The sequence below is a fragment of the Sebastes fasciatus genome, chromosome 23 (genome assembly GCF_043250625.1).
Source record: "Sebastes fasciatus isolate fSebFas1 chromosome 23, fSebFas1.pri, whole genome shotgun sequence".
NCBI lineage: Eukaryota > Metazoa > Chordata > Actinopteri > Perciformes > Sebastidae > Sebastes > Sebastes fasciatus.
The window spans coordinates 20270620-20293445 of record NC_133817.1 but is presented as its reverse complement, the minus strand read 5'-3'; the positions used below and the strand labels follow the sequence as shown (position 1 = coordinate 20293445).

The following is a 22826-nucleotide window of genomic DNA, read 5'->3' as shown; positions in this document are numbered from 1 at the left end:
AAAGGAAAAAAACTATAACAAAAAAGGAAGACAGATCTAAACTAACATAATTTTAAAAATACGACAAAAGTTAAACAACAACAAGAAGTACATAAAATGTGCAAAAAATAAATAAACAAAGAGTGGAAAACAATCCAATAAAAACAATGAAAAACATACAAAAAACAGTATAGAAGAAAAGAAAACTTATCAAAAGATAATTAGACATCATTGATTAAATGTGATGATAATTTCCTTTTAAGAATGTTCTGAGGATAACGAGCTCTTGATGATGTTTATTTTGGTGTTCCATATTTGTACACCATGATATCTGCTATATCACGATATCACATGCACATGCACTACAACCTGCAATATATTCATTCATTCATTCATTCATTCTTTGCCTTCCTGGCCCTTTTGCTGATGATCCTCCTGTCTTCGTGCCTCTTTAGTGGAAGACACATAAACTGACCTGCGATCAGCCAAATCCTCCTCAGCTCCTCCAGCTCTAGAGCGCATGCGCATTAAGAGCAGTATGCTGTCATGGCCTCGTTCATGGAGGTATTATTGTGCTGCTGGTATGTTGTTGTTGTTTTCAAGGCTTCTTCCTTCTCATATAACCCCTATTCTTGTAATGAAGCAACCCGTTCAGTCGTGACAGGTATTTCTTTGCTTTAACCCAGCTGAAACACGTGATGTGTCTCTGCTCTGACACTGTGTTGATGTGAGTTAGCCATGCTAATAACTTTAGCAGTGTGATGTTTAATAACTCACGTTAGTTACTAACAAGTCATGTTGAGTTGCATGCTACCTGCTACCTGCTGTTCCAGCTGTTGCTTTTGTAGAAGAATTGTAATTTGCATTTAGTTTAAAGTCGCCTTGTTTTCATCCCAGGTGTTTTCCTTCACAGGGAGAGAAGAATGAAAGCAGCTTTCAGCAGGACTCAGTTACTGATGATCAGCTGTTGACTTCAGGTAAACTAACGGAGCTAGCTCACACTGCACGATCACCTGTGTGTCTTTACTTGCTAACAATTACATATAAGGGCTTACTTAATCGAACATTTACACTAATTACAAGATAACAGAACTTAAATTCATGTCTTAATGTTACTAACTGTGTCTAAACAGCAGCCAGAAACCCAAACAATCAGCTAACTGTTTGGATGTTATTTAGCTTGTTGCTGTTTCTCTGTTTAAGATAAGATCAGATCAGATATTCCTTTATTAGTCCCGCAGTGGTGTTAATGTGCAGTGTACAGCAGCAAAGGGGATAGTGCAAAAAACAAGATGCATCAGCTAACACAGTAAAAAAGAGCTAAACAAAGTGTAACAAAATATGAATCATTTAAATAGAAGGACGTATAAAAATAGGAGCAGTATATACAGTATTGATAATAAACAGACTATTAACAAATTGCACAAGTGGAAAATGATATTGCACAGTGAGAATGAAATGAAATTTCACCTGAAAACATCAGGTTATTGTCAGTTTTTGGTGTGTATGTGATCTACTGGGAGCAGTGCTGGTGCTGGAGTCTGACAGCTGCAGGAAGGAAGGACCTGTGATAGCGCTCCTTCACACACTTTGGGTGGAGCAGCCTGTCGCTGAAGGAGCTCTCCAGTGCTGAGAGGGTGTCCTGCATGTCATTCTCCATCATGGATGACAGCTTAGCCAACAACTCTGTTGTTCCTCCAGGATGAACGACATGAACCTAAGTCCTGTGGGCATGGACCAGCTCAGTGTGCCCTCAGTGAGTGCCAGCCACCTGGGTCTGCCCACCTCCCCCACACACAACACCATTTCCACTGCAGGTATGGAAGACACTACACAGCCAGGCCTGTTAGCTCAAGCTGGGAAAACACACTAGACCTAATACACCATTATAAGACTAAGCATCACATATTCAGTGATTGATCTTTGCAGATTACTGTCATAGATGTCATGTTTAGGTTTGCCCGTTCCAGTTGTCAGAATGAAGCATGTTTGATATGCAGGGAGATAAACTGCTCAACAATATAAGATAGTAATTCTGCATTATATTTTAACATCTCTTGGATCGGATAAGGATCTGTGCAGTAGTCTCAGGCTCCAGCCCTTCTCTCTTTGCTGAATTGAATCTTGGTTTATTATCAGGCATGCCAGTGGCCATCCCCAGCCTGGGTCCTTCCCTGGGTTCCCTTCCCTCTGCCCTCTCGCTGATGCTCCCCATGGGTCCGCTGAGTGACAGAGGAGTGATGTGCGGCCTGCCAGAGAGGAACTACTCTCTGCCGCCGCCTCCATACCCCCACCTGGAGAGCAGCTACTTCCGACACATATTGCCAGGTGGAGTACTGTTTGTGTGAAATATATATCTCATCTATCTGTGTTGAAGTTCTCAAAGCAGTCGGACAGATTCTTGTGGTACGGATGCTTGTTTAATTAGGCTTTATGCCAGATCAGGGGTCAGCAACCTGCGGCTCTTTAGCCCCTCTCCAGTGGCTCCCTCGGGATTTGCAATTTAATTTGGAAATGAATAGCTGTTTTTTTGTTTACATTTTCATTTTTATTCATCATTGTTGTAGGTCTATGGTACGACGGTACGACAGTATTAGGGCCACATTGAGGAAAAAAAAAAATCTGAGATTACGAGAACAAAATCATAATGTTATAAAGTAGTAATTTTACTTATTTTCTTTTTTTCTCGTAAAGTTATGACTTTATTCTCGTAATTTTATGACTTTTTTTCTTGTAAAGATATGACTTTATTCTCGTTATATTACAACTTTTATTCTCGTAAATTTATGACTTTATTCTCGTAATATTACGACTTTTTTTCTTTTAGTTATGACTTTATTCTCGTAGTATTACAACTTTTTTCTCGTAAAGTTATGACTTTTTTCTCGTAATATTACAACTTTTTTCTCGTAAAGTTATGACTTTATCCTCGTTATATTACAAATTTTTTCTCGTAAAGTTATGACTTTATCCTCGTTATATTACAAATTTTTGTCTCGTTAAGTTATGACTTTATTCTCGTAATATTCCGACATTTTTTCTCTTTAAGTTATGATTTTATTCTCAAAATCTCAGATTTTTTCCCCTCAATGTGGCCCTAATACTCCGTAGTACATTTGTACTTTGGCCTTTATATACTATATACTTAGACTATAGGCTGTATTTCTTTCATCACAATTTCTAAATGTTTTGCAGCTCCAGACAGATTTTTTTTTGCCTACATTGGCTCTCTTGATAGTAAAGGTTGCTGACCGCTGTCCCAGATGCTCTAATTTGATTTGAGTTAATGGATCAATCATGCTACTCGGTACTTTCAGTTTCAGCTCTCATCAAGTTCCCTCTTTCTTCCCTGTTGTAGGTATCCTGTCCTATCTGGCAGACCGTCCACCACCTCAATACATTCATCCCAGCAGCCTTAACATGGATGGGACCCTGTCAGTGTCCAGCAACAACCCCTCAGGTCTGGATCCCTACAGTGGCCCCGGAGGCCCACTGGAGCAGGGCCTGGTGCCCATGGACTCCAGACAGGTCAGCGGCCAGGGAGACCTCCACCAGACCGGTGCTCATGAGCTGGACTCAGGATTGGCCATGGAGTCGCGTGTCAGCAGCCCCATGTCCCCTGACCGGATGGGAGAGGAGCTGGCCACCATGGACGGAGTCGTCGTGGTGTCTGACAGCCAGCAGCAGCTCGGAGGGGGACGGCAGCCTCAGCCACACGAGGGACTGAGTGGGGTGGACTCATCTGGCGGGGTGATGCCCCTCCACGGACCCCCTGTTCTCGAACTACCGGTGGTGATGGAGCCGGATCATATGGGGGGCCGGGTGGGGAACGCTGGGGGAGGGGGAGCCGGAGGACTTGGAGAGCAGCTCCACACAAACGGGGAGCTGAACTCGGGCGTCGTCAGCGTGGTGCTCACCGGCTCCATGGCGAGCCAGGGCCAGCTGGAGCCGGTGTCGCTCCACGGACACTCTGGGATGGGGCTGGAGGCGGTGAACGTGTCCCCCATCACCACGGAGGTGTCGCTGGGGCCAGAAAACAACCTGGTGCTGGTCAACTCCACCCTGCAGCTGGAGGATTCTACCTCCAACAAGGAGAACATGGTCACTGCCTTCACCATCTGTGAGTGTGTATTGGTGATAGTCTCTTTTGACATTAAAAAACTGGATACATCAATAGATTTGAAAATCATATTTTCTAGATGTGTATTGGAAATCACATCCAGCTCTAAAGCTTTGGAAAATACTATAATTCAGCAAAAGATATATCATTTAAATAACAACTTGTCGTTGTATAAGCGACTGTCACCTGTAGTAACCTTTGTGCTGTCATCATCTTCCAGGGTGCACACTGTGTGAGCGCTCGTATACCTCAGACTGCCCAGAGCACGGCCCAGTCACCTTCATCCCTGACGCGCCTATTCAAAGCCGGGCTCGCCTCTCGCTGCCGCGTCCACTGTGCCTGCGTATCTCCGTGGCCGACGAACCGCTCGGTAAGAGAATAAATCCACTCAACGTAATGCTAATGCCATTTTTTTGCATATGCTAGTTCATTCATTATTATTTATGGAGACTTTTTAAGGATCACACAATATTTTATGTACACAAACATGTTTATTGGGACACTTTCTGAGAGTCATAACAAAGTAAAAGCACTGTTAGATGTTATTAAGATGCCTTTATATAAAGAAAAGGTTTTAAAAAAGGTAATAAACATTTGGTAGACCATCAATTAGATTACTGTCAAAATGTGCTTACACCCCTCTTAGGAGTTTTTGCACGGGACGTCATTCCTCCAAGGACCTGCTTTGGACCAATGGTGGGCCAGCACTGTAGCAACGTGGACCTCTGTGATTGGCCAGAAAAGGAAACGCCACAAATATGGAAGGTCAGTGCAGTCAGTGGCTTCGGTTGGACCCGTGGGTTCTCACAGTCAGTTCAGAATCATTATAATAGGTAGATGAACCCATTCCTCTATTTCAGATGTACCACAACAATGTGCTGGAATTCTACATCGTGACGACGGACGAGAACGAGTGCAACTGGATGATGTTTGTCCGCAAAGCGAGGTACGACACAGAGCTGAGTAAGATTAAGAAGTGCACTTCAGATTTCTCCATTCAAATTGTCAGTGTTTGTGATCAGCAGTTATTTCAGTCTAGCCAATATGCTAATAAAGAATCCCTATTTGCTGTGTTTCTGTGTGTTTAGGACCCGTGAGGAACAGAACCTGGTGGCGTACCCCGCCAATGGTAAACTGTTCTTCTGTACAACCACAGAGCTCCACCCGGACCAGGAGCTGCTCTTCTATTACAGCAGAGACTACTGCAGGCTGATAGGTGAGATGACAGATGGTTAAACCTATAAAGTATTTTTTTTTATAATTTTAAAGGGTGGGTCCATTTTCTTTTTTCATTTTTTTTTTAGGTTTTTATATCATTCTGTAGCTTCTCAGTGTTGTTCCATATGTATTAAAATCCCAACATTCAAATTTTAGTTGAAGTCGGTATGTTTTAGCATCAAAATGCTATTTTTTGAAGCCCTTCCAAAACTTTTTCCCACATGACCTGACGTAGGTTTCTGCATTATGACACTGCTACATGTACAGTCTATACAGTACACGCAGTAACTTAGATGGCGGTCGGCAAGCTCACCAGCATGGAAGCTAAGCAACGTACTGCTGTGTGGACACCACCTTAGTTCGGACCCGAAATAACACAAACAAGCTAACCGATTGATGCAGCGGTAGACCAGCAACTCCTGAGTTCCCTCGACGTAAAATGACTGTTTTTGTGAATGGAGTCTGGTGGATTTGAAGACAGCGATATAATGGCTTCAGTTCCCTGTCGGAAAGGGCTGTCTGATTGTATGTTAAAACTGTGAAAGTATTCTAAATTATAGTGTACACTTAAACTGATATTGATTTTTTTTTTTTGTAATATGGCTAAAAGTTTTTTTTTTATTCATAACCTTATTGATTAGTTTTCTGTGGTAACCTACATCACTGCTTTTTGAAGCGGCTGAGTGGACGTTTCCATTTGAAAAAAGCGAAACAGAACGCCGATGGACCCGCCCTTTAAAGAAGCCACACAGATCCACTGGTTATCCATCGATTGACCGTTCCACCATCTCTTCTGTCTCCACAGGTGTTCCTCAGGTGCCCGAGGGCCAGATCTGCCAATGTGGCAAAGAGTGCTCCTCCTTCTCTGAGCTCAAGTCTCACCTTGGCAGCCATAACAGTAACCACAGCCATAACCAACCTCCACACAGCCACAGCCCATCGCAGCAGGACCACTCTCAGCAACAGCAGCAACAACCACAGCAGCAGCAGCAGCAGCAGCAGCAACAAGAGCAACAGCAACAGCAACAGCAACACACTCACCAGGAAGAGAAGCTGACCAATGGGACCTCGAGCTCCTCCTCTTCCCCGTGGCCCTGCCACGCCCACGCTGCAGGACAAACAAACAGTGATAACACCAACAGCAGCAGCAACAGGGGCAACAGTAACAGAAACTCTAATAACAATGTTACCTCCAGAGCAAAAGGTCAGGGTCACGTACGGGAGAAGAAATTCAAGTGCAGCATGTGTTCCCGGGCTTTTCTCACGTCCACAAAGCTCAACGTGCACTTCATGGGCCACGTGGGGATGAAACCTCACAAGTGTGAATACTGCAGTAAGGCCTTCAGCGATCCCAGCAACCTCAGGATGCACCTCAAGATCCACACAGGTGTGTACAGAGATAACTGAAGTGTGAAGGGGTTTGATTTTTAAACATCTGTCTTTTCAACAAGTCACATAAAAAGTCAGAATTAGAAAAACTCAACTATACATATATGAGGTTTTTTTTCCCTAGAAAGACGTGTTTGACAAATTGCAACCAAGCGAATGCACCTCAAAAGAAAATTACAAATTAAAAGCAGTATCACAGCACCCTTTAACACGGAGTATAGTGATGCACAGGTTATTAATAACTTACAGGAACATTGCATGAAATAGTCCACCTTCTTTTTCCACTCTCTCTGTCTCTTTCTCAAACACACACACACACACACCAGCCTTGGTGGCGGCATGTCATTTTAACACATTATATGCCACAATGTGCTGTCAAGAGGTCGTGGTCATTTCAAGTATGTCTGTGAGATGACGCACACACACCGCGAGCCATGGTGTTCGAGTCCACTTGTCTCAGACCTCAGTCCTGACATTTATTGTGCTGCTATAATGTATAGAGTTGGCGGTTTGTGGGTCAGGTCGGGTTCAGGTGGTTGATTAATGCATATTTTTGCAGGTCAGGTGGTGTGGAGTGGCTCTCATAACAGGTCGGGTGGGTGCGGGTTATAAAAAAAACAAAAACCTGACCCACGCATGACTAGTTGAGTAGTTCGATACCGCTCTCATATCTGTCCGTTAGATATGAAGCTACAGCTGGCAGGCAGATTTTGTTACCATCGGACACAGCCAGGCTAGCAGTTTTCCCCCGTTTCCAGTCTTTGTGCTAAGCTAAGCTAACCGGCTGCTGGCTGTAGCTTCATATTGAATAGACAGAAATGGGAGCGGTATCAATCTTCTCGTCTAACTCACGGCAAGAAAGTGAATACAAAATATATTCCAGAAAATGTCAAACTTTTGCTTTAAAATATTCTCAACCTCTGAAACTCTTTTTTTTTTTTCCCCCACCAACAGGTCAGAAGAACTACAGATGCACGGTTTGCGAGAAGTTGTTTACCCAGAAATCCCACGTGGCGTCGCACATGCTCATCCACACTGGTGCAGAGAAGCTCAAGTGTGACCTCTGTGACCGAGCATTCATCAGGAAACACGACCTGAAACAACACATGTTCTCTCACACACAGTATGTAACGTATTTATTGCATTCTAGATAAAGCTGTAGAATTAAACAGTTACTTTATGAGTCAGCAGACTAACGCTGAATCCACACCAGGCAGCGAAGTGCGGCTCGCTGTAATAAGTACATTTTTCTGCGGCCACGAGGCGTATTCATGTGTTTCAGGCTGGAAGAAATTATTTTGTAACATAGGTCAACATGTAAAAGGAGTCACAGGATCTGTTTACTGATTGGCTGTGGGTCCTCTCTGTCCGCACTCTGCCCTCTAAAAGCTCAACTTTTCTCGACTTTTGTTTGGCCACACTTCGCCATAGAATCAAACGGCTGCAGGTCGCTGAACTTGGAAGCAGCCGCCACAGCTTTTCATAGACGTTGCATGGCAGTTTGCATGGTGTGAATTTGGCGTAAAAGATTATGGTCTGTTTTGCAGTGATTGTAGTAATTTTTTTTTTTTTCTGTACTCCGGTCTCTTTTGCAAAAGATCTCAATGAGATTACCTGATGAATTAAAGATCATATAACGTGCGTATTGTCTTCTTTCCCTTTTCCACCACAGTGAGCGGCGGATCCAGTGCCCGAAGTGCAACAAACATTTCCTCAAGACCAACCACCTGAAGAAGCACATGAACTCTCACGAGGGCCGGAGAGACTTTGTCTGTGAGAAATGCCACAAAGCTTTCCTCACCAAATACCACCTCACCCGTCACCTCAAGATCTGCAAGGGGCCCAAGACGGAGAGAGCGTCGCGGAAGGAGCAGGAATTAGATGAGGAAGAAGATGAAGAGGATGAGGAAGAGGAGGAGGATGATAACGGTAGGGGAGGAGGAGGAGAGAGACTCGTTGACTCAGCCAGCACTGAAGACTGTGGTTTAGATGTTGGAGGATATAACTCTGAGAAGTCCCTGTCGCCCTCTCATTGACAACACTGTGCCTTTTAATATGTCTTGTTTATTTATATACTTTATTACAATAATAATTGTTACCTCTATTTTTTTTTTTTTTGCCAAATATCAGTTGCAACACCTTACATAATTAGTACATTTTAGTTGCCACATTTTACATAATCCGAATTGTACAATCATGTTTGGTCTCACACAAGCTTCTCAGTGCTGCTAAAATCATCTTTGTCATATTATAAGACAACTGATAAAGATCTGACTGTATTTCTACAAAGCTCTCTCTCTCTCTTTACATTTAACTCAGGCCTGTCTAATATTGGTTAATGGGATTCATATAAGCTGTCTTTCATTCAATGTTATTCATTATTCTGTTTCTTTTTTTGACTCGCACAATAACATGAGATGAAGAGCTGATATTGATTTGTAGTTGCGCAATAGTGTCGGTTAACATTTCTAATGCCATCTTCTTGCGTTTTCATTCTGATATGTCACTGCTAAATGGCCCGAGCCAGTCTTTATTTATTAAAAGCAGCATTTTGTATTCTTCTTTTTTATTTAAAAATCCTGTATGAATGGAGGAGAATCTGTTGAAAGCAGGAATCTGGGCATTAATGTGATATTCCTCATTGTGTGAGTAATGTTATAGTTCCATATTATGTGTTGCATAATGTTTTAATAAATAAACATTTACAGCTATTTCATGTTGTTGGACTGCAGGTCATTGCTTACCCACCTACATTCAACACATGATCATCCAGTCTCACTTGGATGTAATTTGTGACACAATCGGGATGGTGTGCTTCTTTTCCAATCCAATTTAAAGTGGCTTTACTGGCATGAAAGTTTCCAAAACAATGTTGCAAAAGCATCAAAATACAAAACACAAATACACAATAATATTAATATTAACACAAAATTACAATTGTTATATATTAATGATATTTATACAGTATTATAATTGCATAATATATATATATAAATATTATAATAATAATATTTAAAATTTCCTTTGTGCACAAATTAATCCCTAAAAGTATTTTCTCTCTCTAAATATATATATAACATTAAATAATTACACTAAATATTGTGTATTTGTCATGATAGTATTGCTTATGGCCAATCATTGCCACTACTATACTGCCCTCTCGTGGTGTCCACGCGTAACTACACTTCTGTGTGCGTTGAAAGTTTTATTTTGAAATAATTTACCGGAAATGTGAGTATGCTTTTGACTAATTTATCAGTTCCTCTCTGCCACCACTAGAGGGCAGCAAACACTCATATATATATACATTATTCATGTTAAACAACTGGTAAATAAAACAATGTTTAATTAATTAATGCACCTATAAGCTGATTTGCCAACCGCCAATCAACACCAAAGAAGAAGCAGCAGAAGAAGGATACCGGATGTACGTCATGTAGCTTCCGGTTAAAATACAAAAACATGCAGCGCCGCGGTTGTCATTCACTGTAGCGTGGTATGATGATGAATAATCTATATTTACTACATGTTGTAGTTGTGTTTTGGTTGTATCACTTTTGGTATAAAATTCTGTATTATTAGTTGTTGAAATTTACACTGAAACTATACTTTCTTTCACAAGTTCTGTGTGGTTTATATATGTGAGCAAGCTAACTTTAGCTAACCTGTTAGCTAGCAGGTCGGCTAACTGAGCTCCACTTCTGTAGCTGTAAGTCATGTAGCTACAGATGTCTGCCACATAGTGTTAGGAGAGTGATGTGTTCTGTACCACCTCCTACCTGTTAGCTGTTACTTTTAATCTCTTCTTGAATGTAGCTCACTGCATGCTCTCTCTGTGTCTCTCTCTGTGTCTCTGTGTTTGTCTCTGCTACTTGTCCTCAGCCTGAACAGAACAGAGACAGTCATGTTGACCCCAGGGAAGGACGGGATGCCCAGTATGATAGACAGGGCTCTGAGGATGAGGAGGGAGGAACAGGCTCGTCAGGTGGTCCTGGCCTGGGCTGTCCTCAACGTGTCTCTAGCTGGCATGATTTACACTGAAATGTAAGTTGTTCCCAGCTCAGTAATGTGCTGTCTTCATTCATTCCATTTCCCACTTGTGCAATTCTGTTTATTGTCAATACTGTATATACTACTCCTATTTTTATACATCCTTCTATTTAAATGGTTCATATTTTGTTACACTTTGTTTAGCTCTTTTTTTACTGTTAGCTGATGCATCTTGTTTTTTGCACTATCCCCTTTGCTGCTGTACACTGCAAATTTCACCACTGCGGGACTAATAACGGAATATCTTATCTGATCTTATCTTGCAAACATTAGCAATCATTTGTAATGTACTAATTTACTGTACCATCATCTCCCATCTCTGCTCTGTGTGTGTGTGTTTTTTACTGTTTTGTTAGGTCAGGGAAATTGCTGAGCCGATACTACAACATCACCTACTGGCCTATCTGGTACATTGGTGAGTTCCCTCTACTCTCATTTATTTAAAGATGTCTACTGGAGTTAAGAAATGCCTTCAATTAAGCGGTGTTATGAAGACCCTGTATGCTAAATGTGTCCTTCTCTTCTGTTGTCATTTACAGAACTGGTGCTGGCCTCTCTATTTAGCCTCAATGCCCTTTTTGACTTCTGGAAATATTTCAAATACACAATGGCTCCCTCCACCATTGCTGTATCCCCTGAGCAGCATCACCTCCTGGGTCTGAGAAACACGGGTGCGGCTATGTCTTTTTTACTTGCTGAATTAGTATTTTTCACTCTCCTTTTGTTTTATGTTGTATGTAAACACACTTAGGTCCTTTAGTTTTGAATATGGTACTTATTAAGTATGCTGGTTGTTGTCTGTCCCCTTGCAGGTATTCAGGCCTCTCCGCCCCAAAAGCCAGAAAAAAAGGAGACCCCAGTTCCAGCCCAGTCGTCTCCGCTGCAGGGCCAGAGCGTGCTGAGTTTCAGCCCCTCACGGCCGGCCACCACCAGCCCCAAGTTCTCCCCCAGCTGTGTACCCGGGTACAGCCCTCCTCTCGGCAGCCCATCCACTCCAAACAGTGCGGGGGGGCCCTTTTCCCCCTCAGTGGCCTTTGGAAAGGTACGTCCATCACATCATAGTTATCTGGCCTAGCCTGGAGATGTGTGCTGGGTCAATGTAATGGATGAATTACCTCAAACATGATTCTCCATCTTTACATAGAGAGCATTATGTTCTTCCTTTCTCAGGTGTTGAGCTACAGTCCCTCCCCTGGCTCCTCTCCCTACCCCAGCAGCATCGGACCAGCAGAAGGCTCCAGCTTGAGAGCTCGATACCGCACGTCCCCCTCCGTGTTCAACTCCCCTGGAAGCAAAGAGGACTACATGGAGGATCTGAAAAGCCTGGAGAGGTTCCTCCGCACAGAGGAGGAGAGGAGTCACCGCAGCCAGCTAGGTACAGTATGCCAGTGTTGGAGGAAATCCATTGCTAATATAAACTTTATTCACCCAGAGTCACTGGCATATCTCAGACAGGCAGATGTTTGTATTCACAAGCTTTTGCCAATCAATTCTTTTGATGATTTAGTAGTTGTTATCTCAATCTGAGTTAATGTGATCATAGAATGATATCATATTGAACTGGTACTCACTGTAGGGAGTCCAGAGTCTGTGTCTCCGAGCCACAGCCCAACGTTTTGGAACTACAACCGCTCAGTGGGAGATTACGCCCAGAGCCTGAGGAAGTTCCTGTACCAGCCCGCCTGCCGCTCTCAGGCGCCATCTGCCCACAAGGATGAGACGGACCTGGGCTCCAAACAGGCTGCAGAGGAGGTCTGTCTTTGTTTTTGTGCCATAATACAGAAACAAATTATATTGTTTTTCAAAATGAGACGTGTGAGTCTGTCGGTGTCGGAGTAGAATGTGATTATTGGCATGTTTCCCTTCCTGTAATGTAGGTGTGGGCCAGAATCACAACCAGTCGCCCGGTAGTGGACCGCATCGATAGCTGGACAGCCAAGCTTAGAAATGTGAGTGTTCAAACATAATTACAGAATTACATATTCAAAAAACTTTGTTATGAAAAAAATTAATGCATGATTTTTGTTCCACCTAAATTTGAATTTAGTAAGAAAATAAATCCATTTGTGTCTTTTGCAGTGGATCAGTGACACCATCTTGGTCTCCCTGGTCAAGGAGACAGACTCTATCAACAGTCAGCTCAGGAGGATGGGCTGCCCTGAGCTCCAGATAGGAGGTAAACTATAGCTATTTTCATTGTGTCGATTAATCTGATGATTATTTTCTCATTTAATCGATTAGTTGTTTGATCCATAAAATGTCAGAAAATGGTGAAAAATGTCGATCAGGTTTTCCCAAAGCCCAAGATGACGTCCTCAAATGTCTTGTTTTGTCCACAACTCAAACATTCAGTTTACTGTCACAGAGGAGTAAAGAAACCAGAAAATATTCACATTTAAGAAGCTGGAATCAGAGAATTTTGACTTATTTTTTCTCAAAAATTACTCAGACTGATTAATTGTTCATCAAAATAGTTTTTGATTAACTTAATAGTTGACAACTAATCGATTAATCGTTTCAGCTCTAAGATAAATCATCTGAGAACATGAGTCATTGGAAATGTGCTCTGTCCTCACACTGCTGATGGGTCAATGGAAAGTGCCAGTCACACAGGACTAAATGATATAAACTTTTGTCATAGAAATGTTATATTAATATGCCATTGGAGGAAAATGTTACATGTTAAAAATACATTTTTATAAATTTAGAAAAGCTGCTTATTGCTCAGCCATAGTGAGAACTGTACCTTTTAGAAACATATGGGTTTTATATGTTTTATTGCACAAAAAAATAATGAACTACAGCACTCGGCTATCTAAATGAACATGCAAAATATTTTCATGTTACAGCAGAGCTGATTTTTTGGGGGGGATTTTCTTGACCTTCTCAAAAATGTAAATGAATGAGCCGACAAGTACAATGCTCAGCAAGAAAGCGGTTTGTTTAGGGAAGTGTGTAACGCACATTTCCAATTCAATGCAAAAAAGCTCTTCTGAAATTTGGAAATGACTTTAGTCGTTACTGTGTTTGATGTATTGCTTTAGTGATTTTGGAGTTTCACTAGTTTTCACTCTTTCCTCCACCAGAGGCCAGCATAAGCAGCCTGAAACAGGCAGCAGTGATGAAAGCCTCGTCCATCCCCACTATGAACTCTATTGTTCAGTATCTGGACATCACTCCCAACCAGGAGTATCTAGTGGACCGCGTGAAGGGTAGGTTCAACAATGCTGTGTGCGTGTGTGTGTGCTCCTGACACTTGATGTACGCTCAATGTGATGGTGTGTGAGTGTAAGGGGGGAAAAATCTAATTTCATGGTGGTATAGTGGAAGACATTTTTTATTCATGTGTATTTTTCCTGTGCTTTGTGTATTGTGTTCTGTCAGAGCTGGCCCACAGCGGCTGCATGAGCTCATTTCGCTGGAATGGCGGTGGTGATCTGAAGAACAGGAAGTGGGACACAGACCTCCCCACGGACTGTGCTGTGAGTCTACACACATAAAAAAATTGTGAAATATGCACATCACAAGTGAAGCATGATGATGTTTGATGTCCTCTAATGCCTTGTTTTGTCCAAAGATATTCAGATATTTCTGGGGCTGAATAGTTAGACGTTTTGAAGCTTCATTCATAACATTGACACTCAAATTCTAAATCAACATTCGAATGCTGCGCAGCTTTCTTTTTTTTTGTTGTTGCAAGTATTCATTCCGTTTAAACCTGGTATTTGTGCACAGTTGCTGATAAAGATCAGGCTACACTAATATGATTAGTATCATACTATTTGTAGAATAAGATTCCAGTGGTGGCTGCGTGGGATTGTTTACGACTCATGTGATCCAAACATTTCCAAAAACTCCAGAGCGTGGTAAAGTTCAAAAGTCAACATTTATTGGAAAAAAAAAAATACATATAATCATTTCCAAAATTCACATGTTTTTATTTAACAAAATATTTGGCTTTAATCCATATTTGTTGGCGTTTAGCCTTTCAAAAACAACATTTTCACTGCGGACAAAAAATTATTTTCTCTACCGCTTGCTATGTGCACACAAAGGGAGGCACACTGACAAGTTATATTCATTAAAGAAAGTTTAATAAAAGACTAACTCATTCAATCAGATGAATCACTTTATTCAAATTGAGGATTTTTTGTTCAAGGATTATTATTTTTTTCAGGGTGATGACGTAATAACATGAAAATTAAAATTTCATAGTCGCAACAGAGTTACATTCTCGTCATCGAAAGGTTTTAATTTTTCTTGTATGGATAAGACAGGTCCTAATACAAATATCAGTAAGAGATCAGGCTCCTCAGGTTGGGACTAGTTAGTGCAACAACTTGTTTCACTTTTCAAATACATGCAAATGTGTCAGTTTACAGACAGCTTAATAATACAGTATATATGCAGTAGCAGTTTGGGTGTCTTTCCTCATCAGTGGTGGATCACCAGCCAAATACCTAAATACTTTGTGTGTCCCTCTAGATCCTCATGCATATGTTTTGTACGTACTTGGACTCCAGACTGCCCCCACATCCAAAGTACCCAGACGGGAAGACTTTCACTTCGCAGCACTTCAGCCACACCCCAGACAAACCTGGTAAGTACACACACACACACACACACACACACACACACACACACACACACACACACACACACACACACACACACACACACACACTGGCCAAATAGGAAGGAAGAATATTAAAATTCTTGAAACACAGCATCTACTTTCTATCTTTACTTCACGTCTTCATGCTGTTTCTGTTCTTGTGTCCCTCTGTCTGTTAACTCTCGTAGATGTTACCAAGGAGAGCCTCTTCTGCGTCCACCAAAGCAGCACCACTCCCCCTCACTACCAGCTCATCTACCAGGGACACATCTACAGTCTACCCAAGGTGACAGCAAAAACAACCAGTCTTCTCACTCTTTTTCTTTTTTTCAAAAATAATTTCTCTATTTTTATTTTTCAGGCTCTTACAAAACAGTTAGTGCTTTTATTTTGCCCTTCAAATCCCAAAAGAAGTCAGTTTTCTAAGTTGAAATATTTATAGATCTCCCTCAAACATAAGATCTAATCATCCTTAAGGTTTGAACTTGTCAAATGCTTATAAAATGCAGAATAATAAATACAAAGCACATAAAAATAACAATGTAGCACACATTTCCAACAACAGGAAATTATATTCTACATCAGTACATTTGTGAAATAAATCTGGTTTTCAGCGTTCTGTAAGCTTTTCAGTATTTGTGTTCTTACAGCATCTTGTGGTTGAGATCCACTGTTAGAATTTAATGATTTTTGGCCAAAGATAAAACTGAACACTGTTTTTCTGACCTTTACTGAAAGAATTTAAACTTGTTTTGTCCATTTTATTGTTCGCTTGTAAGCGGGTCCCACCTCATGTTTTGAATGTTCCTCTCGATCAAGAGTTCATTTTTAATTAGAGAATTTTACCTTTTGACAGCTGCATTGGACTTGGTCTTGTTATACACTGAGAAAGCATAGAGTGCTCTGTATCTAGGAGCCTTCATCACACCGGTAATCCCCACATATGTTACAAATATCCCTGAGAAACGCCAAGACACTCAGGGCACCAGAACAGACTTCTCATTCATAAACAAATCAGGATGTCTTCCTCTTCTGTAACGCTTTGACTGCAATAACACCAAACCATCTTGACCTCTATTACAGGGCAGGAACAACCTGTTCCACACAATCCTCATGTTCCTCTATGTCATCAAGACTAAGGAGTCAGGGATGCTGGGGTGAGTGCTTCTACCTCTGCTACTAAAATCCTGTTAAAGGCCGGCTGGATCGTATAGTACATGCCATTTCAAGAGTATAATGAAATATTGATTAATTTTCAACAGAAAGGTCATACACCAAAGCGCAGATTGCATTTTGATTTAAAATGATCGGTTTGACCTTGGCTTGTCTTCTGTAGGATTATTAAATTGCTTATCATATTTTCTTCAGGAGAGTAAATCTGGGCCTCTCCGGTGTGAACATCTTGTGGATATTTGAGAACTGATGCGTCATCATTTACCAAGCAACAAAAAGCTGCAAGTGGATTTTTTGCCCCCACAATGCTGTGCGGCTACACTGGTTGGAATACCAACTTAAGGACTGCTCTTTCAGGGGCACACCGGAAAAGCAGCACTTCACTTTGAAAGACAATAAATGCATATTTTTGGACATTTTCTCATTTTTTAGTGTACAAATTGGTAACATTCTGTATTGTCATTTTAAGGACACATTTCTGTTGCACCACAGCGTGCTTATTGATACACTGCAGAGCTGTATTTTTTAACATTGTTTGGGTTTCTGGTTTTGTATTTTGAGAATGTGCCAGCATGGCAGCCTTGTAAATAATATACCTCAGATTCATCTGGTGAAATGTAAAGGGCTCAGCATGAATGTAAATATAGTGTGTGTGGACTTGACTTTTGTTTTCTCAAAGCTTCAATAACCTGTTGCAACTAGTATGCTGTTTTCTTCCTGTAGTCGAATGATTATCTACCGTAGTAGGGATGATCCTGACATGCTTGAAGTCACTTGCAGAAATTGGACTTGTGAAAACGGAAGCAATACACAAAAAGTTCATGTATTGCTGTATTCTGTAGTAGCGAACTTTCCAATAGTACTAGGGTGCAATGCAACACACAACTATGTACAGTGTTAATTCTTTTGATATGCGATGGAGAACAAATGAAAAGCCTTTGAATCACCAAAGTCTTTTTTTCTGAATATAATGTCTTTTACAGAAGCCATTTGTTAAATGTCAAACCTTCTACATGTTTGCTTGTTTTCAATAATGCCATTTTGCATTTGTCTCAAGACTTGAAAATAAAATTGAGATATTGAAAAAAAACAGTTGAAGTGTGTCAGTTATTTTTTGACTATGAAAAGCATCCACTAGGTGGCAGTACAGTTCATTTTTTAAGATTTGACCTTACTCCTGGTCTCTTTTCTTATATGACATACTGCATGATATCCACAGTGCAGCACTGTAATGTGATGCAGTATCATGGGCAGCAACGTCCAGTGAATGACTTGAGGCTGGATAACAATGCTGACTGAGAATTTCAAGTATTATTAAAATCATTTTGTGTCAACATTGGTTGAGGACAAATTGTTTTTGTTGGGAAATTCCTTCATAATGTAATATTACATGTGATTAACTGCACCCCGGTGATGGTAAATCTCACACAGAAAAAATTGAAAATGACTGATTTAAAAAAAACATTTATAAATGTTATACTGTGAGCAGACAGCATTATCTGGCTTTGTTTTGTAGTTTAGTGTCGTCCTCTTTTATGACAAACTTAATTTCCCATAATGCAGTTCACAGTGTAGCTTTTTCTGGTGGGCAATGTAGTCACTTTATCCTTTAGGACTCATTTTCAGCTAAATAAAATGCACGTTTGTTTGTTTTTTTTAAACAATATTTTTATTGAATTTTACATATAGACATATATATATATACATACATACAGACAGACTAACAATATTAATAATTAAATTATACAATGAAATGTTTAGTCAGAATTTCAAAGAAAGAGAGACATGACATTTCATGTATTTCACTTATCTAACAAAGAAAAAAATAAAAGATAAGACACAATAAATAAATACCTCAAAGAAGAAGGACAAAAAAAAAAAAAACAACACACAACAATTTCATAAAATGCTTATGTTAATGGTTTTATTGTTTTTCCCCATGTTGACTAACGTTTTGTAAAATGTCAGATATGTGCCTATTATTGGCATTAGAGGTGGCCTATGGGGGGAAATTGAGATATAGTCACTTTATCGATTAGGACTCATTTTCAGCTAAATAAACTGGACATGTTTTTTGTTTTTTTTAAACAATATTTTTATTGAATTTTACATATAGACATATATACATATATACATATACAGACAGACTAACAATATTAATAATTAAATTATACACTGAAATGTTTAGTCAGAATTTCAAAGAAAGAGAGACATGACATTTCATGTATTTCACTTATCTAACAAAGAAAACAAAGAAAATAAAAGATGAGACTAAATAAATAAATAATTAAATAATAAATAAATATTTTATTAAATTATTTAATTTTATTAATAATTTTAATTTAATTTTATTAATTATTTTATTTTATTATTAAATATTTTATTAAGTTATTTTATTAAATTACTAAATAATAAATAAATAAATACAAAAGAAGAAGAACAAAAAAAAAACAATTTCAACAACAACACTCAGCATAAAATGCACATATTAATTGTTTTACTGTTTTTCCCCATGTTGACTAACGTTTTGTAAAATGTCAGATGTGCCTATCATTGGCATTAGAGGTGGCCTACGGGGGGAAATGAGATTACTTATATAAACTACAAGGACCATCATGCATTTGGGCACAGTCGCTCCTCCGCTCACATCCGCTTGACTTGCTATTTGTGTTGGAAAAAGGGACTTTGTGAAACTGCAGCGAGATGTCAGTCCAGGTTGTGGCAGCGAAAATGGCAGAGGTCGAACTCAAAGACGTCCCCACCGGCAAAGACTTACCGGCGGGTTCCCCGGTGACACCACCGACCTCGGAGGGCAAGAGCCTCCTCGCCCGGACCGACCCACACGAGGCCGGGTCCTCCTCCGCCGCCGCGTCCCCGACAGCGGAGCTGTCCTCCGGGGCTAAAGCCGGGCAGGACGGCAGCAGCCTGGGTCTGCTCACCCCCAACCCCGCCAAGATGCCGCAGGCGTCGGCTATGAAGCGGACGGACCCACAGCAGAATGGCGGAGAGGCTTTCGTCAACCGGGACGGGACCGTGGCCGAGGCTCCGCGGATGAAAAAGGCGAGTGAGAACAACGTTTTCTCTCCATAGCGACGGTGTTACCGGACCAACCGCTATGAGCAGCGAGCTGCTGGGAGAGCTGGCATTGTGTGTGACGATGCTAACAAGCTAGCTGCTTCATGTAATGATGGTCCTCGATGCTAATAACACTGTGGAGGGTGTAATAAGCGCTAAACACTGTTTTTAAAACAGGTTTACTCATTTAGTTTAGGCTGACATAGCTAGATCTTTAGGATATGAACTCAGTAGCTGGATAAAAGTACCACACTGCTCTCACAAGTTTTGAGATTGAGTGTTGATAGTTTACAAACATAGCTCACACTTTGGTTGCTTTGTGGATGTGGCTATAACCATAACCTTAACATAACCATAACCTCACATCTAATACAGAATATGATGCATAAGCTGTGTCACTTGACTGGAAGCTTAAGTTGCTGCTAGTTTGCTTTAATAATTACCATTTGTGCTTGGTCAACAAGAAAAATGACAATTTAGTAACTTCCACTGTAATGGGACCCTGTTGCAGCACTGTGTCAGCACATTATATATAGCTGTTTTCAGTAGTTATCTTATTTGGCAAACATTTTTGAAGTAGCTTAAATACAGTAAAGTAAAGGCTGGCATAGCTAGATCTTTAGGATATGAACTCAGTAGCTGGATAAAAGTACCCACACTGCTCTCACAAGTTTTGTGAGTATTGCTAGTTTAAAAACACACAGCTCACATTGTTGTTGCTTTGTGGATGTGGCTATACCCATAACCTCATTAAAATACAGAATATGACAGTGTCAGTCACTTGACTGGAAGTTTAAGTTGCTGTCTTTGCTAGTTTGCTTTAATAATTACCATTTGTGCTTGGTCAACAAGAAAAACTTCCACTCTAATGGGACCTTGTTGCAGCACTGTGTCAGCACATTATATATAGATATATGTATAGCTGTTTTCAGTAGTTATCTTATTTGGCAAACAATTTTGAAGTAACTTAGATACAGTAAAGTAGAATAAACTATATTGGTGCTGCTGTGTGTCTCAAGGTGACTTTAACTTGTTGCACCTGCTTGGTAACCATAACCTTACATGAAATACAGAATATAGCAAAAATAAGCAGTGTCAGTCTCTTGACTTGAAGCTTAAGTTGATGATATGATGTATATGTATAGCTGTTTTCAGTAGTTATCTTATTTGGCAAAGAATTTGAAGTAACTTAATGATTTAGAAGCAGTAAAGTAGAATAAGCTCTATTGGTGCTGGTGTGTGTCCCAAGGTGACAGACTGCTTTAACTTGTTGCATCTGCTAGGTAGCTCATGATCTTTGCTTCTTGCTTGACCTCAGGTTAGTATATTGAATTCACAGCTCACTGCTTAAAATAAATGCCATGGTAATCTTGCTGTTGTTGATGCAGTGCCACCCAAGGTGTGTGATCCAACTCAGACATAACAGTAGTCAGTAATCTCTGACCCCAGAGCACTTCAGTCACCTAGTTTTCTCGTGCCTGATTTAGCCTTTAGAGCACCTACACTTCAGTGAAGGGAGTTCCTGCCCTTGTGGCTTAATTCAGAGGTCAGACTGACTTAGCATGTCTTTTCCTTGGCGAGCAAGGATCCAAGAACTGCTTGGCTCTGGTTGTGACCCTAAATGCATCTTATCTTTTTTGTATCTCACAAAGTCTTGATTAGAACAGAAGTGGAGATATGAAGGGCAAAGTTCAAGGAATGAAGAATTTTGATAAGGAGTCATTTGAGGAAGCTTCCAGCTCTAACCCTTTGATCGGCGTTATTATTAATAGTTGATAGTAATTTATTGCCTGTGGTTTAATCACTTTATCAGTGATGGTCAGATTCATCAATTTATTTTAGATTAGATATGTGGTCTTAACAAAGAAAAGGTTTTGAAATGGGCTTTACTCCGTGTGTTGGCCAGTTTGTGCTCCCCTTGTGACATCAATGCAGAATACTTGTTTAGTGTGTTTTCACTATGAACCTCTTGACCAAAAGTTTTGGTGATTGTCAGGGTGAAGTCTATAGGGACAGAACAAGTCGATACACTTGTATCGAGTACACTTTCCACCCACACCCTCTACTACCCATTCACAATGATCCTACCCCGTTAGGCAACCCCTAAGGGAACCCCAGTAGAAGACCCATAGGAGGGGAGCCGGGTAGTACAGTGTGAGAATGGATTGCACATCGACAGCAGCTCAGAGCAGATTGCTTTATGTACCTCCGACTGTCACATCGAGCGGGCATATGGAAGTAAAGCAGCAGTCAGGAACACTGGGCCCACAGGCTGATCCACATTTGGAGGACAGAAAACCAGATGTACCGGACAGCAACAGCCACATCTGGATTATTGAGGAGACCCATTTCGCAGACAGGAACATGGTACAAAAAGTTAATTTCCAAAATGCTATTTTTTCATTTTATTTAGTAAAAAATATCGGTATGGATCAGTAGTTTGTCTTGAAATAAAGAAACTAGTTTCTGGGTAGTGTTATTGACAAAATGTACTTGTACTTATTACTTAAACATTCCTTAAAGTCGCATCAAAGTTGTTTTATATCTGTACTTTTTAAGGCTCTCTAAGGCTAAATGTACTTTAACAAATGCAAAGTATTTTATGTTGCAATAAAACTTGTTGTTATAGTAGGGCTGCAGCTAGCACTTACTTATATCAAGTATTCTACCGATTATTCTATCCATTAATTAAGTAATCAGATAAAAACACTTTGGCTTTATTAAGGAGCAAAAGTACCAGTAAGATGGAACAACTAATTGCTTTCCTTTTTAGAAAAATCTACATTTTTATTGCTTAAATTGAATAGAATATTATCTGTGAGGGCGTAGGGGGTTAAAGGAATCCTTGATGCAAAGAATATCCATCGATTATTTTTAGTATTCAAGCAACTTGAAGTTTAAGCTGGAGGCTCTATCGTTTTTATTTTGGGCAATGTAGTCACTCTGTTTATATTTAATAAGAACAGTGATCATTTTTATGTTAAATTAATAATGATAGTGACGTGTAGGATATTCTCTCTGTGTCCATTTTAATTTAAAGAGATCATGTTAATGTAAAGAGAAACTGTACAACAGGGATCATTTTAACCTGAATTTTTAGGGTCAAAGGTTGTTGTTGTGTATTTTTAATTCATGTAATGCAGAGATCAGTAAGCCTGAGTAATGCATAATAGATGCTCTAAATACATTGGGGCGGATATCCGTCCA

General features: G+C 40.3%; 3 protein-coding genes across 13 annotated transcripts in view; all 3 read left to right on the top strand.

The window, feature by feature from the left end:
- The first annotated feature begins 466 nt into the window (after positions 1–466).
- On the top strand, positions 467–9419 carry prdm4 (PR domain containing 4). 4 transcript variants are annotated; one of them, XM_074625396.1, is made up of 12 exons: positions 467–560; positions 893–956; positions 1681–1796; positions 2119–2307; positions 3338–4099; positions 4320–4469; positions 4746–4864; positions 4960–5045; positions 5188–5315; positions 6123–6704; positions 7661–7829; positions 8379–9419. In XM_074625396.1, exons 3-12 carry the CDS (start codon positions 1682–1684, stop codon positions 8740–8742), a joined length of 2664 nt encoding a protein of 887 aa, XP_074481497.1. In that variant the 5' UTR covers positions 467–560; positions 893–956; position 1681; the 3' UTR covers positions 8743–9419. The 4 variants fall into 4 exon arrangements, with proteins under 4 accessions (XP_074481497.1, XP_074481499.1, XP_074481500.1 ...); XM_074625398.1 differs by having other exon boundaries at positions 474–543; XM_074625399.1 differs by lacking the exon at positions 467–560 and adding an exon at positions 586–643.
- A 668-nt stretch (positions 9420–10087) lies between these two features.
- On the top strand, positions 10088–17634 carry tmem209 (transmembrane protein 209). The gene is made up of 15 exons (XM_074625407.1): positions 10088–10202; positions 10589–10750; positions 11113–11171; positions 11296–11427; positions 11569–11798; positions 11927–12131; positions 12333–12508; positions 12634–12705; positions 12836–12932; positions 13843–13968; positions 14141–14238; positions 15242–15356; positions 15560–15657; positions 16455–16528; positions 16740–17634. Exons 2-15 carry the CDS (start codon positions 10611–10613, stop codon positions 16792–16794), a joined length of 1677 nt encoding a protein of 558 aa, XP_074481508.1. The 5' UTR covers positions 10088–10202; positions 10589–10610; the 3' UTR covers positions 16795–17634.
- A 1533-nt stretch (positions 17635–19167) lies between these two features.
- Positions 19168–22826, top strand: part of ahcyl2b (adenosylhomocysteinase like 2b) — a 50685-nt gene continuing 47026 nt past the window's right edge. For 3 of the 8 annotated variants that reach the window (XR_012592804.1, XR_012592803.1, XM_074626404.1), the window contains exon 1: positions 19169–19604. Coding sequence is in view for 4 of the 8 variants with exons in the window: in XM_074626404.1 (XP_074482505.1) it covers positions 19248–19604 (357 nt within the window). In the remaining 4 variants the exon portion in view is untranslated. Of the gene's footprint in view, positions 19605–22826 lie in introns of all 8 variants that reach the window. The other 5 variants (XR_012592805.1, XM_074626405.1, XM_074626406.1 and 2 more) reach the window with 4 other exon arrangements.